The sequence below is a fragment of the Hipposideros armiger genome, unplaced genomic scaffold, assembly GCF_001890085.2.
Source record: "Hipposideros armiger isolate ML-2016 unplaced genomic scaffold, ASM189008v1 scaffold_281, whole genome shotgun sequence".
Taxonomy (NCBI): domain Eukaryota; kingdom Metazoa; phylum Chordata; class Mammalia; order Chiroptera; family Hipposideridae; genus Hipposideros; species Hipposideros armiger.
Window position 1 is genome coordinate 611,501 of NW_017731631.1, and position 16,494 is coordinate 627,994.

At 35.2% G+C, this 16,494-nt stretch overlaps 1 protein-coding gene across 10 annotated transcripts in view; it reads right to left on the reverse strand.

Moving 5' to 3' along the window:
• Positions 1 to 1,441: 1,441 nt before the first annotated feature.
• The window catches only part of STAG2 (STAG2 cohesin complex component), a 141,169-nt gene continuing 126,116 nt past the window's right edge, over positions 1,442 to 16,494 (reverse strand). For 8 of the 10 annotated variants that reach the window (XM_019657915.1, XM_019657910.1, XM_019657912.1 and 5 more), the window contains 5 exons: positions 13,948 to 14,137; positions 13,747 to 13,857; positions 10,594 to 10,720; positions 9,399 to 9,476; positions 1,442 to 3,353 (listed from right to left, as the gene is read on the reverse strand). In XM_019657915.1, the coding sequence (XP_019513460.1) occupies positions 3,330 to 3,353; positions 9,399 to 9,476; positions 10,594 to 10,720; positions 13,747 to 13,857; positions 13,948 to 14,137 (530 nt within the window). In that variant the 3' untranslated portion in view covers positions 1,442 to 3,329. The remainder of the gene's footprint in view (positions 3,354 to 9,398; positions 9,477 to 10,593; positions 10,721 to 13,746; positions 13,858 to 13,947; positions 14,138 to 16,494) is intronic. The other 2 variants (XM_019657916.1, XM_019657917.1) reach the window with 1 other exon arrangement.

Consider the following 16,494-nt stretch of genomic DNA (forward strand, 5'->3'; position numbering starts at 1 on the left):
TTTGCTCAGCAGCTAGCACAAGGGCAGGCACACAGTAGTCAGCAAGATTTGTTGACCTGAAGTGATATTTAGTGAACTTCACCTAGTTTCCTCATAATCAAAAGTCTTGGGCTTTATTACTTCATTTTCTTTTGCTGAGTCATTACAGCTACCAGAATAATCTATTTGATCTGGAACTCATCTATGTGAATCTTTGTAAATTCCCTTTGTGGCAGGTATTGAAGACATCTCTTCTGGGTTATCCTACTCTTCTCACCCACTCTCAACTTTAAAAACTATTAACTATTGATGGGCTCAGATTTAATTTACACTTGTTATAGAAGCCGACTGGGTAGCATATTAAGGACGTTGATTCACACCACTCAATTAGATGCCCCATTTCCTCAACATGGCACAATGAATAATGTGCCCTTTTATCTTTATGCAAGTATCTGTTATCCTTGTGTATCAAACAGCATCAGTGCTTTCAGGACTTGACTGCAGCCAGACTCTCTAGGCTTGAATGTCAAATCCCTCTTACCAGCTATTTAACCTTGCCCAATAAATTCTAACTTCTCTGTGCCTCATTTTCCTCACTGCCTTCTGATTCATAAAACAAAGGTGGGTGGGTATAGATTGGGGGAGGATAGTAACAACATGTATCACCTGTTATGATGATTAAGTTACTGCATGTAAACCATTTAGAACAGTGCCCAGCTATTAGCTATCACTCAATGTGTTTAGTTCTGAATCCCCATTAACAGAGGACTGGCCTTATAACATGACTGACAAACTAGCCTAAATGATCAGTGTGATAGTGTTACACTGCTTAGAATCATTTTCTAAGAGTCCAATGCAAACTGCTTAGAATCATTTTCTAAGAGTCCAATGCAAATCTTAACACATTGAAAACTATAAGTGGTTTCAACAAAAATTTAATCAGTAAATTCTTTTTCAAATGTTGGCTTTCACTCAACGCCAAGCACAAGCCCCTTAACTAAGAGGTTTTAGATACAAACACACACTCTCACTCATTCTCCAGCTCAACACACCCTGATAGCATTTATTACAAGTTTATGATTTTGTTTCCTTCCTTGTTTACCCCACTAGATCTATGAGGGGGAACCTTGTCTATGGTGTTCAGTGTTAGATTTCTACCACTTGGCTAGCACATAGTAGGCACTCATTTGTATCCAGGATGAATAAGCAGATATTTTAAAGAGTGTTTAACCCATGACACATAAACATTAACGTAATAACGGTCATGGGTTTCTATTTTAAAGTAATAACCCAAGTATGGATTTAGTCTCATTTTAAAATACACAATTTATTAAAAACATAAAATGGCAGTTTTCTATAAATTATTTCCACCCAAACATGTTAAAAGATGTGATAAGATACACTTTCTAAACCATTTATAGCCACCACCCTCTTTCAATTACAAAAGATAAAACATACAACATACTGTAGGTTTATTTTTATTCAAAAAGTTACTGTCTCAAGACATAAATACAAATCAGAAAACAGTACAATTAGGACAATAGAATGTGGAGGACAACAGGTTAGAGTAATATATAAAACATTTTTAGCTGGTTGAAAACAAAGCTGTAAGAACTGCTTTCACAAAAAAGTACTCCTTTCAAGAGTGAGAAAAAAAATCAACTTAGGTTTAAAATCATATATACAGTCCTCTCAGCAGTTCTAGTAAATGCAGTGGTGTGAAAAACAACATAGGTAATACCTTTGCAGGTAACAATATTCGTTGATGGAAAATTTGTTAGATAAGTCTGGTTTCATTTGATATTAACCATGTTAATAAAGTAATTGTACTTTATTATGATCTTTTAGCTAACCTATGGTTTTTGGCTACCACAGCCTAATGCTTGTTGATTTCTAAAAACTTGGAAGCCTTTTGGTATTCACCCATCTGAAGATATTCTTGTATTGCAAGCATATTAAGGCATGGAATGATTAAAATAATATACCTCAAGAACTGAGAGACGACTGACAAAAGATAGATACACATGTAATATAAGTTAATATTTTGTTTTAAACGATGTCTAGCTGCCTAAGCCTCGCAAAATGAGTTGATGTCAAAATGGCACGTAGCCACTTTCTGTTTTAAACTAATTTATTTGTGAAAGGACATAAAATGAAGTTTAAAGCTTAGCTTTCAAAGAATATTATGAGTTATGAATTCTATTATCCCATCTAATTTAAATACAGAGAAAATGTACTGTAACCTGTTAGAAGTATCTTTAACCTGAAGACTGCTTGCAAAGACATAGATAAAACAATATAAAATACAAATTTAAAAATCATTTTAAAGCATGAACACTCATGCTTTTCTATTTTTAAACATTGTTAAACTTTCAATATATTTCTGAAACCTCATAATTTTAAGTTGGAATTTAAAAGTAAGAAAAAACTAAACAAACTGCGCAATTATAAAATCAGCACCAATTTATATATATATAATTTTATTTAAAATTTAGATCCCTATTCCCACACTCTAATAAGCTGTATAATTTTTGTTTAGAATTTTTCTGCAAACATACTACAATAAGCTTCTTTTATTTGGAGACAAAATACAGTGGCACTACTGGAAGGAATATCACAACATTACATTTGTATCTTAAAGGACAAGCAAACTTTCAGGGTTGATAATGGGATAAGCATGTTTGAGACTGGTTACCTTCTGGCAGTTCACTGCATCTGGATATTTCTGAAAAGTATAGAGAAGCTCTTGGATTTTAAAAATATCTTAAAATACACTTTAGATGAAAAAATTGTAAAAGTTCTGCTTATAAGTTTACTTTTCTCCACAATTACAATATTTAAAAGAAAGCTTTGTTGATTGATGTGAGCATTGAAATTTAGAATGCTAAAAACAACTCTGTCCTATAATTTCAGGGTACTGGAATAAATCCCTCCTTAACTTTGTTTCTTGGATGTAAACAGAAATCCAGCAGAGGACATCATTACTTAGTACACCCAGTAAATAAATGTGAGAAGATTCATGTCTGTACCAAATGCCTCTTCAGATTGTTATATTTTCTTTAAAAAAAGCATGAAATAATTGATTCAAAAGCCAACTAACAGCGCATAAATAAAATATTTACTTTCTAAGAAAAACTGTAGCTTATCATCAAACTGTTTACTTGTCCTTTACTTTTTTCAGGCAAACAAAACTGCCCCTCAATGCACTTGATCTTGGTAAGCATAAGCATGTCATATTCTCCTTAGAGAAAAATTTGTACAGAATTTCACTGTATCTACCACACTTTATTTTAAAATTTCCTCTTCCATTTAGAAAATGACTTCACCAGAGATTTAATTGAGTACTGGTATTAAAACATTGAGACCCCAAGAACCTAATGAGAGAGAGGAAAAAAAATAGTGTTAAAATTGTCATTTATTTCTTTGCAAAATATATCTGTAAGCTATTACAATACTTGATTAACATTAATTTTAAAATCGTGCTAATAAAACCACTTTGAAGAAGTCCCCTCTTTAGAAATGCAATTCTAAAATTAAAATGACCATCAATGTAATGGAATTAATATCAGGCCTAATCAAGATGCTACTTACCTGACAAATGTAACTAAAAGCAGGGACCATGTCTCTGTTATGTTTATACACACCCTAATGCCTAGATAATGCCCTCAACATTGACATTCAACACCTGTTGAATGACCAAACGAATGTGCTTCTTAACATATACTCTGGCACAGGTTTGTTGGAAAGAGCTTAAGGATGTCTTGCAAACTTAGTCATATGCACTATGAAGTAGGTATAGTTCTTTTAAAAAGCATTTGAATCCAAACTGGGAATGAAGAAGTCACTTTTTGCAGATGGCATGATTCTTTATATAGAAAACCCTAAGGACTCCACCAAAAAACTATTGGAAACAATAAATAACATAAAATTGCTGAATACAAAATCAATGTACAAAAATCCACTGCATCCCTATACACTAACAATGAAATGTGAGAAATGGAAAAACAATTCCTTTTGCAGTTGCAACAAGAATACCTAGAAATAAACAAGAAAGTATGTGAGAAACATACACACTAAAAGCTATAAGACATTATTAAAAGAAATTGAAGACAACACAAAGAAATGGAAAGGTATTCTGTGTTCATGGATTGGAAGAATCAAGATAGTTAAGATGGCCATACTACCCAAAGCAATATACAGATCTAATGCAATCCCCATCAAAATCCCAATGGCATTAAAAAAATAGAATAATCATCACATATGTATGGAATCACAAAAGACCCTGAACAGCCAAAGAAATCCTGAGAAAAACAAACAAACAAGGCCGGAGGTAGCACACTCCCATGCTTCAAATTATACTACAAATCAACAATAATTAAAACAGCATGGCATTGGCAGAAAAAGACACACAGATGAATGGAATTGAGAACTTAGAAATAAACCCACAAATATACGAGAAGATAATTTTCAACAAAGGAGCCAAAAATATACAATGAAGAAAAGAAAGCCTCCTCAATAAATGGTGCTGGGAAAATTGGAAAGCCACGTGCAAAAGAATGAAACTATGTATACTGCTATCTGTCACCATGTACCAAAATTAACTCAAAATGGACCAAAGACTTAAACATAAGACTTGAAACAATAAATTGCATAGAAGGAAACATAGGTTCTAAACTTATGGACCGTGGGTTCAAAGAGGATTTTATGAATTTGACCTCAAATTCCAGGGAAGTAAAAAGAACAAGTAAATGAATGGCACTATATCAAACTAAAAAGGTTCTGCACAGCAAAAGAAACTACCAGCAAAACAAAGAGGCAACCAAACAAACGGGAGAAGATATTTGCAAACACCACCCTGGATAAGGGGCTAATATCCAAAATATATAATGAACTCATATAACTCAAGAACAAAAAAGCAAACAATCCAATTTAAAAATGGGCAGAGGACCTGAACAGACACTTCTCCTAAGAAGACACACAAATAGTCAAGAGATATGAAAAATGCTCTATTTCACTAGCTATTAGGAAAATGCAAATCAAAACCACAATGACAATGAGCTACCACCTCACACCTATTTGAATGGCTATTATCAACAAGTAATAACAAGTGTTGGAGAGGCCTCATACACTGCTGGTGGGAAAGTAAATTGATAAAGCTGCTATGGAAAACAGTACGACAGCTCCTATGTTCACTGAAGCATTATTCATGGTGGCCAAGACGTAAAAACAACTGAAGTGTCCTTTGATAGATGATTGGATAAATCATCATACATACAATGGAATACTACTCGGCCATCAGAAAAGATGAAATACTGCCATTTGTGACAACATGGATAGATCTTGAGATTATCATGTGAAGTCAGAAAAAGTCGAGAATCATGACTTTACTCATGTGGGATATAAAACTGAAAGGAACAAACAAACAAGACAAACAAACAAAAACTCACAGATACAGACAACAGTTTAGTGGTTACCAGAGAGTAATGGGGAGAGAGGAAAGGGGGTCAAATATATAATGATGGAAGAACTGACTCTGGGCGGTGAACACACAATTCAATCTATAGATGATGTATTATAGAAATGTACACTTGAAGCCTATATAACTTTATAACCAATGTCACCCCAATAAATTTAATAAAATTTTTTAAAAAGATAAAAAAGGAAACAGGAAAAAAAAGCATTTGAACATGCAGACCCAAAACATCCCAAAATAATACAACTATGTAGAAAACAGGAAGTTTTCTATAGAAAATCTGGCCTGAGTGAAAGAATAGACCTATAAATTTTAAGAAATCAAATAAGTAACGTGCAATCTGGGCAAACAAATTTATATTGATGCTTTTCTATACACTCCAGTTGAAAAAAGAATTTAGGCAATATTTAATAATTACCTGGCACTAACTAAAAAAAGTAAAAGCAGATAATGAATGGAGCAACTCCCCCTTGTTCCTTAAATAAGTGGTACCTTTGAGCTATATATTCTAAAAGTTAGGCTATTCAATTATAACTCCAGCACTTACTGTGATAAGTAAGTGATATTTTCAATTGCTATAATGAGCTCCTAAGAACTGATATTAAAAGCCAGAGGTAATGAGTTAAGATTGGGATTACAGGGAGCTCTGACTTGTAAATTAAATGTCACTTTAGCAAAAGTCAAAAAGCTCATGAATTATTTCGATCTGAAGGAACTGTGTATTTTTCAGACCAGGAAACCAGTATTTATCTGATTGCAGCCTCCCTGTAGTGAATTGTTAAGTGTTTGGAATCTCCCCTGATGAGAACAAACAGGATTAATGCATCCCACTTCTTACCTGTCATCCACCAAAAACCACCACCACTACCCACCCCTTGTCCTCCCCCACCCTCCAACAAGGTTCAGGGTTCTCCTTTTTTGGTTAATGAGTTTGGGTTGTTACAATGTTTCCACCAAAGAGGCCTAGAAGTGTCAAGGTCCCTGCTAGCCATAATAGTCCATGACTCTGGGTAAGGAAGGAAAGGTCTGATGATGAATGAAACGATACAATTTTAATTAGCAATTCTTAGAGTGTAGCATGAAGATAAACTCAAGTTCTTTCCAAACAGTGTGCCTAACTAGAAACGACCTGAACAGATTTTTTTTTGTAGACTGGGGTATAAGGAGATTCTTCTACTAGAACATTAAATTGGCTCTATCACACTGAACCATTCATTCCTTTACTAATTTTATACTACAGATACTTCTAATGAGAGCATCTCAACACAGGAAAATGACATTAGTGACACATTCTTTTTTTGTGTTGACAAACTGCACCTGTTTCTGGTGTTAACACTAACAAACACTTAGCATATATTTAAAAAGTACAAACAGCAAGCTTTGGTTTGTTGTGGCATTACTGGCCCACTAGTAGCTGAAAGCAACCATTGGTACAGTGGGACAAACCAATACTGTTTTCAGGTATAAAATTAACTAAATCATAAATCTAGAATCTTATGTATATGCAACCCAAAACTGATCTGCTTGCAGCTTTATAGTCCCATTTCTGAATTATGTGGATATCATGTTACAAAAGATATACTTAGGATTTGCTTAGTAATAACCTAAAGTATCTATAGTAGGATGCTTTGGGTTTTTTCCACTTAGAATTAGAGAATCTTAGGATCAGGTATAAAAAGATTTAAGTTTCAATTTGACTATTTTTTTAATCACAGGCTTGAGTAAAAACATGTAGGCTATTTTATAAGGGGAACACAGATGGTTGCATTAAAAATTTCCATTATTCCATTTCTTAAGTTATTGAGACAATGAAGTAAAGTTTAATGTACATTTAAAAATAAAATGGTATTAACGTAAGTATACTGGGGGTGCCAAAAAGATATTTACAAGTGGACACTTTGGTCAACATTGCTCAGGCAGTAGTTTGCCGTAATCAGAAGTGTCTGGATGCTGATGGTAACCATTTTGAGCACCTGTTGTAACTGCAGAAGTCAAAAGTGACTTGTATTCATCTTTTGTTATCAGTATATATTGAGTATTACAATTTTAAGTTTTCCTTTCTTAAAATGTGTATACATTTTTGCGGCACCCTCTGTATATGTACGGTTAAAGACTTCTAAAGATACATGAACCTTTAAAGACTGAGCACTGTTATGTGACTGCTGCCATCATGTGGTAATACTAAAGAACTACAGGTATAAATGTATGTGCTCATTTTCCTAATTTTAGAAGCAGCTGAATCTATTATGCCCTTACTTATAACATATTCAAGAAACACAAGAATGCCAAAAACTTTCTATAAATAATTATTAGGTCCCTATCTTTGCCATCATTCAGACTGTAGTTTCCTCTAAATGTTAAATGTCAAAAATATGTACACATAATTTACATTGTTATTACATTATTTTAGTAATCTGAAGTGCAGAACACCTTTTTGCAAATCTGGTAAGTGATTAAGGGAACAAATGCCTCAAATTTTCCAGAGTTTAGATGAACACATGAAAAAATAAGGAGATCTCTAACTGCCTGTATCAATTTTGATTTTAAGTTAATCATTTCAATTTCGAAATTACTTTTCTTGTTGTTTCTTCCAAATGAGGTCTGATTTTAGTTCTGGGAAGTACAATAGTAGAGACGGTATGCAATTTTTAAATCAAAAGGAACTCTGATCAAATTACTACTCTGACACAAAGTTTTTTAACTCTGAGAAAGTCACTGAACCACCTCTTCAGTCCAAGTTTGCTTGGATGTAAAATTGGTATCCCATTACCTTTCTTACAAGGTTGCTGAGAGCATCAAACTAAATCATGCCTATTAGCATAGTGCCCGACACATACGCTCTTAAATACTAGCTTTCCGGCCTTTTCAGTTCAAAGTGATGGTCAAGGTGTACAAGAATACAAACTCCTTGAGGGAAGGGAGAATATCTTATTCAGTTTAGAACCAACTTCTAGCTCAATAAATTGATGAATTATTACATTTCATCATATCCACTTGAAAAGATTACCTTTTACTCCTCATCACAATCACTAACTTTGCTTTATTTAAAAAAATTGGCAAGATACATACTCCTGGATTATCAGGGAACCATATCCTTTAATATGAACTTAAACTAGAGACTTATGGGTAAGCCTAGGTCATCTGTGCTACTCGAAGTGTGGTCTGTAGATCTGAAGAATCCATAGCACTTGCTAGAGATGCAGAATCTCAGGCCACACTCCAGACCTACTGAAGCCGAATCTACATTTTAGTAAGACCTCCAGATGATTTATACGCACATTTGAGATTGAGGAACACATTTAAAAAGGATCCCAAGGTAGCTTGTCCAAAGATGACACCAAAAGAGATAAAGGAGTGTGTCACAGCAAGATCAGTTTAAAGGCTACTGCAGTAGTCCAACAGAAAACTAAGGAGGACTTGAATGAAGCAAAGCAATGCTGAGGAACATGGCAGTGGGGACTGATATAAAAAGTATTTTAGAATTGACAATACTTAATAATAACCAATTATCTCAATCCCTTCTCTTTATTGTCAAATCCTTCCTTCAGTTCTATTTTTCACCATGCCTTCATATGATGATTATTATTACTCTCATTCATCCTACCATCTATAAATGCCAAGGAAATCTTTTTGAAACAAAATTCTGATTATGCCACTTTCTTCTTCAAAATCCTTCAATGGGTAACGCAAGTCTACAGGGCAAGTCCAAATACCTTAACTCAAGTCCCAGTTGGCTAGGGATTCAAAGGCACTTTTAATCTGTCAGCACCATTGCCTCACCCTTCTCTTCCTCCTCCCCTGAAATCCCTCCTGCCTGCCTCTCTCGTCCTCCTGTCCAGTTGTTTTTATCCATTCTTGATGTGCTGCCTGAGCTCCTCAACCTCAAACTTAGGGGTTGCCTATACTTTGATGTTACCATCCTGGGGTACATTTAAATTAAACCTACTGATTCATCCATAATTGAAGCTGGATCAAAGAAATCAGGCTTCAGTTCTGTTCTCTCTCGTCTGTTCTTTGATGGTGGCTAAGGGGGAAAAAAGGAAGGAAGTTGACAATTGCCATATCTATAAGCCGATAGTAACTGAAAATACTGAAATTAATTATTAACTGTTCACAAGCCTATGTAGTTGCAAGTATACCTTACAATACTTGAAATACTGTATATGCAAACCACAGAATGCTAAAACATACAAAAGCAATTCATTCATGGAAATTCCAGAAGATGAAAACTGCAACACTCATTTTTGTTTTACTTTAAAAATGCCTCTCGTATCATTTTCCTTTAAAGGCACCAAATTATACTGCTCTGAAGAGAAGCCATGAATTATTTCTTCCTTTTAAGGAGACTATACCATGATACACTGAAAAGTAGAATCAGAAGACTTGGCTTGTAACTCTCACTGTTACTGCTTACTAGTTTTGTCTCCTTGGATAGGCTAAGTGTCTAAGCTTCAGTCTCCTCAGTCCTTTCAATCTAACTCACAACGTTGAATGAGACATGTGGCAAAATGAAGTACGTAGAGGCATTTTGTATAAGACAAAGCCCTAATCATATATATGACGTAATAATTAATAAAAATATACTTTTACATATATTTAACTTCCTAGTGGAAGTAATTTTATTATCTGATATGAAAATTCATCTAAAAACCAGGTTATCAAGTTAATAATGCCTTGTTTTGATAATAGTAAATAAATGGAAAATTATAAGGTGATGTGATACTTAGTATAATATTAAGCAAATGTATTCTTTAAATCCATATATTCCTAAATTAACCTGAAAATTAATCATCTAATACCGCCACCAACCCCACCTTCTCTTCAATTCCTTTTCATACACCTAAACACTCGGCAACTACAGTAATGCCTTGGTTTGTGAGCATAATTTGTTCCGGAAACAAACTACTCGTATTGCAAGACATCACTCGTTTACCACAGTAAAATGTATTAGAAATGTTTGTTGGTCTCCTGGAACACTCGCAAACCAAGTCACTCGCAATCCAAGGTTTTACTGTAGTTTATAATTTGGCAAAACTGACTTTTCATGGCAAGTACCTGTACCTGTTTCCTTGAATAAACATCCAACTTCATTTCTGAAGGATCTAGACTGAAAACCATACAGCAATCCCTAGGCTCCTCACCAAGTCTATGTCCATGGTGTCGAAGTCCATGCCCTCATTGAGGTCCTCGATCCTCCCCTCCGAGGACATCATAACGTCTTCTACAATCGGCTCTTCATCATCCTCCATCAGGCTCGTGCCACGCCGACTAGAGAAATACAACACAAGGTCAAGGGCTGAGCCAGGGCTCTGACTGTTAACATACTGGCAGCAACTATGTGGTTCTCTCTAGTCAAGTGTAATGGAAAATGATGGCGTTAAAGGTCAGGGAAAATGATTAGGCATTGATCATGTCATCAATGATGTCAAAAGCCCAATATCCACTTGTCTAAAAGTACTCAGGAGTTAAGTTTAGTCTATATTCCTTCAATATATTTAGCTCGCTAGTTCTGCTATCCCATATAAAAGGTTAATGAGAATTTCCCACATGGGAACAGACAAGATACCTCAAATCCTTTTTGATAGCAGGCAGGATACAAATTAATAAACAAATAGAAAACAGAGACCAGAGAAGTGATATTTTCAGAATATACATATTTTCCTTAACATGTTAATTTTACCCACCACTCACTCATTTACTCAGTACATAATGTGTACCAGGCACTCATGCATTCATACAATGCCTACTATGTATGTGTCAGGCTTCTACTGCGTCCTATGGATGCAAAAAAAATGAGTAAAATATTGAATGTCAACTATAATTGATAAAAAAAAAGATGAGTAACACATGGTTCCTGCCCTCAAGGAGCTCACAGTCTAATGTGGGAAACAAATAATTATGACAAAATATGATAAATATTGCAAGAGAAATATGCATCAAATGTTATAAGATATACGGAGAGAAAATATTAATTCTGCTTCAGGAAGAATTGAGCAACATTTATGCTGAAACTTAGATTCTGTGTCCTAGAAAACTCTAAACTAAGACATATATAGAAAAATAAAATAAAAATTAAGAACAAAAATTGTGTACATTATCACAAATTTATAAGGAATAAACTGAAATTTTAAGTTCACAAATTAGCCCAGATCAGCATAAAGGAATCAATGTAATAGTGAAATTGAGGGTGACTTCTTGTTCCCCAGTCTGGCCAAAGTTTCTTTATTTTCTCACTTATTGAAAGATCCCTCTCCCCCAAATTAATTATTTACTGAGTGCTTGCTTACAATTTACACAACACTATGTTGTGTCTTAAAAGATAATATAAAGATTATGATGTCTAATCCATGCTACCTGGACAAATATGTTGACAACGGTCCCTATTTCCTAAAAGTTCTGGATAGTAAATAATTTTACTATATTTGGTGAAGGCAACTATGAAGGCAACATGTGTGCTTTGTGGGCCATGTTATAGAAAACCAAAAATCTACTTGACATTTCATTTGGAGTATAAGGAAGATATATGTGAAAAAAATCGAGAGAGAATTCATAAGTATTTTCAGTTATAGGGCAGGTATCATTACAGAAAATGCATAAAACAAAAATATTTTAAAATCTCAGGCAATAGACCACTTATGGTACAACAACCAAAAGAATCTTCTAGTAATAATTATTTAACTAGGATAATCTCTCGTACCCATGGGGTGGGGGGAGTTTATCTCTAAGGAGAATCAAAACAAACTAAAAACTAAAAAAATAATGACAAATGGTACTGAGAAATGAGATGCTGCGGAAGATTGTAGTGACTGGTGGAAAGTTTTCAAGGCAAAGATATGGACCAAATGATTGCATGGCAGGATTCCAGAATGTTTAGACTGGTGATTCGTGACTAGTTGGAAGCTAAGAAATTAGTTCTTGAATCCAGCATGAAATAAGAACAAATATTAAGGTGAGTGTGGCCATATAAAGAGAAACGGGACAGAACCAAGTGATAGCATAGATAATGGCCATACGAGACAAGTTAAGATCAGAATCTATACTCTATACATGTGATAGAGTATACTTTTGTAAAGGTTCTTAAGACTGCCATACACAACTAAGGTAAACTTAAATAGGCTAACTCTCAAGGTAAATGATCATGTACGAAAAATAGGTGAAATTCTCATCATTTAAACACCAAAAATAACATATTTAAAAAAGAAAGTTAACAATTACTATCTTCCAGTATTAAAACATAACCATGTTATAAATACACAGCTTTCAAACCCCAAACCATAAACAATCAGAAGCATCGTCTTTCCCTTTGTACCAATCATCTAAAGATTGCTTGCCAGACATTTCTTTTAGAGTCAAAGCTAATAAAGCTCTCTTACAGATTCCAGTAAAAATAAAGTATTTCAAAGTTAAACTACACTTTTAGCATTGGTCGTTTATTCATTTGATCAACATTTATTTAGCACTTTTTATGTGCCAAGCACTGACAGGCAATGAACGTGATCCCTGCCCTTGAGGAGCTCACAGTCTAGAGAAAGGGGAAATTCATAAACAATTAATTACAATACAATCTGTAAGTGCTATAAAAATATAAATACACATAGCGTTATGGGAGCATAGATGACCACAGCTTCATGTAAGGTGACATCTGACCTTGTTCCTTTACCATGATTTTACCAGATGCCAGGGAATGGGATATGATACTAAAATGTAGGTAGGGGCCATATTTTGAAAGATCTTGCATGCCATGAGCTAAGGAGTTTGGACTTTATCCTGCAGGCAATGGGGAGCCATGGAAAGGTTTTAAGAAAAAGAGTAACATGATCAGATTTTTAGTCTAGAATAGTGCTTCTGGATGGCAGTGTGAATGATGGAGTAGTGATGGGGGGAGTGAGGGAAGTAAGAGGATAAATGGGAGATTTGAGGGAAGATTTTGAGTTAGCTAACACAATAGTTCAGATGAGAGATGAAGGCCTGAACTAAGGTGGGGAGTCAATTAAGATGTAACAAAACTGGATTTTTAGCTATAATTCTGTGTACCAAAATAAACAAGGATTCATATTTAAACTTTTCCAACAGATCAAGCAAGCTAAGACTGGTCCTTTAGCTAACTGGTTAATATTTAACTTTAAAAAGTTCTTTTTTTACTGTTGGAAAGACCAATATTTAGTTCCTTGATTATTTCAGCGGAGTTACTCTAGATAGAGTTTGCTGAAATTATTAGATAAGGCACACATTAGAGTATGTTAAAATCAATTAGTGAACTTCCTAGACTCAGACAATAAGGCACTCTCACTTACATGGCATGCTGAAGATTAGTTCGCAGTTTAACATAGCTCATTGCTGCTCTCTCCTGTTGTTGCCTTGCTTCCTCTTGTTGTCTTTGAGCTAACATCCATGTTACCTGCGTGCTTCAAGGAGAATTTTATTCTTCTTTTAACTTAACTTTTTTCTATGTAATTAATAAAGATATAGTACAGAAAATGATCAAATGTACTCACTTATAGTCAAGAGGAGTTTGATGATGTTCAGTCTGCATTGGATAGACACTCATGAAGCTATCCTCAGGTCGTAATCTTTTGGGCTCTCTCATAATCGTTGAGGTGAGTTGTGGTGTCTGCATCATAACTGGGGTGTGCAGCGTTTGCTCTCTGCTTAACCACATACTGTCACTACTACTGCTTTCTTCAGCTGAAAAATAAAATCAACAGCAATGAGGTAGGGTCACTAATTTTGACGAATCAGATGTCGAATACAACCTGTTGAGGTCAGCAAACATCTGGTTGCTTTCCTTTCCACATGCTAAGTGCTTGGAGCAGGGATACAAAGGTATGTAAAGTGCAGCTCCGGGCCCTACCCATACAGACTAGTTGTAGAGAAAGAAAAAACACCAACACAGTACAGTGTGGGAAGTGCTAGAAGAGACGGGAGCACAGGTGGAAGGGGAGCAATGAAAGGGATCAGAGCCAGCTCCCTGGAAGTGACCTCTAACTAGAGTAGGTATCGGGTGGACTAGGCAGGGGGAAGAACATAAGCAAAAACACTGAGGCATGAAACGACTGAACCATACTGATTTGCTGATATTCAGCAGTTTTTGACCTACAAAAACAGTCATTTCATTCGGTTCAAACTAAGATTTTTGGTACTCCTGGGGTAAGTAGCAAAAGATCGAATGAATAAAGAGGCAGGAATAAATTGATGGAACGTCTTAGCTTTGCTAAGGTGACAGGAACTACGGCTGAAGGTTTCAAGGAAGGGAAGCAATGTGGTGAGTTACATGTTTTAGTCCAAGTATGTGGTGGCAGTGTGGAAGGTGGACTTAAGATTATGAAGACTAGTGAGCAAATTGACCAGTTAGGAGGCTAACTGTGGAGCCCAGCTGAATTAGAGGTGGGAACAAGAATTGAGAGAATGGTTCCCAATCTATAGGATGCTCACCATTGGGAAGCCCTAGAACAACTTCAAGGGGAGCACAAATCCATATGCATATTAAGCACTGGAAAAGACCAGGTTTCATACCTACAAAAACATCCTTGTTTTCAAGTGCCTGTAAATACTGCCATGATTGTTAAAACACAAATTCACATGCAAGTGCTACCGAATTCAGTCATTTTTAAATAAAATCACTGGTTTGGGAGGGGAAATTAATAGCACTTGATTGATTAAACATGAGTTTGAAGAAATATTTTATTAGATCACATGTGCATATATACATGTAAGTTTTTAAGAAAAATATGCAATTAGCTAATACCCTAGAGTAATAAGATGGGTTAGACATAAATTCCACAATCTGCAATATAATTATATCAGTCTTTAAGTTCTACTGTGTTTTGGCTCCAATTTTGTCTTCAAAATTGCACTGATCTACCAATCCTAATATTTGTCCTTCCTTCTTCTAATTTAGTAATGCCTCAAGTGCTATGGCTCTCTCCAAAAATCTAAACAAAGAGAGCATCAACTCTTTCTGTAGAAACTGAAGTATCTGGTTGGATAAGCTATCTTTGAGATGTTATAAAAATATTAATTCATATGTGCTCCATAAAATCTAAGGAAAAAGAGGTTTGATGGTCCAGCAAAAATCTGTAACTATTAACTATTTGTCCAGGTGAGAAAAACTTCTCAAGATTTATAGTGATATGCAGAAATCATCTTTTAATTTGACTTTCTCTTAAAAAAGAAAAATGTATTTTAACTTCCTGTAAACTGTTGGCTATAACTATTTTAACTGGTCACAGATACCGTAGAAGAGATTTCCCCATTGACTTGGATATTGGGACTATATAACCAACCAAGTCTAAATCTAAGGTTGTACAAGTTATACGTTTATGCCTTTATATTACTGGAGAAAAGAATAAAACGATTAACCCATGGGACAATCAAGTTTTTAAGCACTATACACCTGATAATGGCTAAAATTATATGTGGCAATTTAAAAAAATGGCCCCCAGGACCGGCAGAGTGGCTCAGTTGGTTAAGAGCTCACTCAAGAGCGCCAACAGCTAGCTGGATGGCTCAGCAAATAAATAAATAAATAAATAAATAAATAAATAGCCCACAAATCTTTGACATTCCTCACATTAAGAGGTGGGGAACTATGTCCCATCCACTTGAATCTGGGACCTTTGATTGCTTGATCAATAAAATATGGTGGAAAGTATACTATGCCTGTTTCTGGCCTTAAAAAACTGGCAGCTTCTACTTCTTGTCTCTTGAGACACTTGCTCTTCGAGCCTAGTCACATACTGTGAGAAAGCCTAACAGCCACATGAAGAGGTCACACCTATGTGTGACCAGCTGAAATCCCAGCTGAGAGCCAGTATCAGATACATCTGTAAGTGAAGACGCTTCCATACAATTCCAGTCATGAGCCTTTGAGTTTTCCTAGCTGAAGCACCAGGTGTTATGTCCCTGCTCTGTCCTAAGTTTTGAGGTAGTTTGTTACTCAGCAATTATAAATGGAACAAATTTTGACAACTATGCCAATTTGTTTAAAGGTTTCTAAGGAAAGGAAGAAAGTTTCCAGGCCCATTTTGAACCAACCCTGGAGT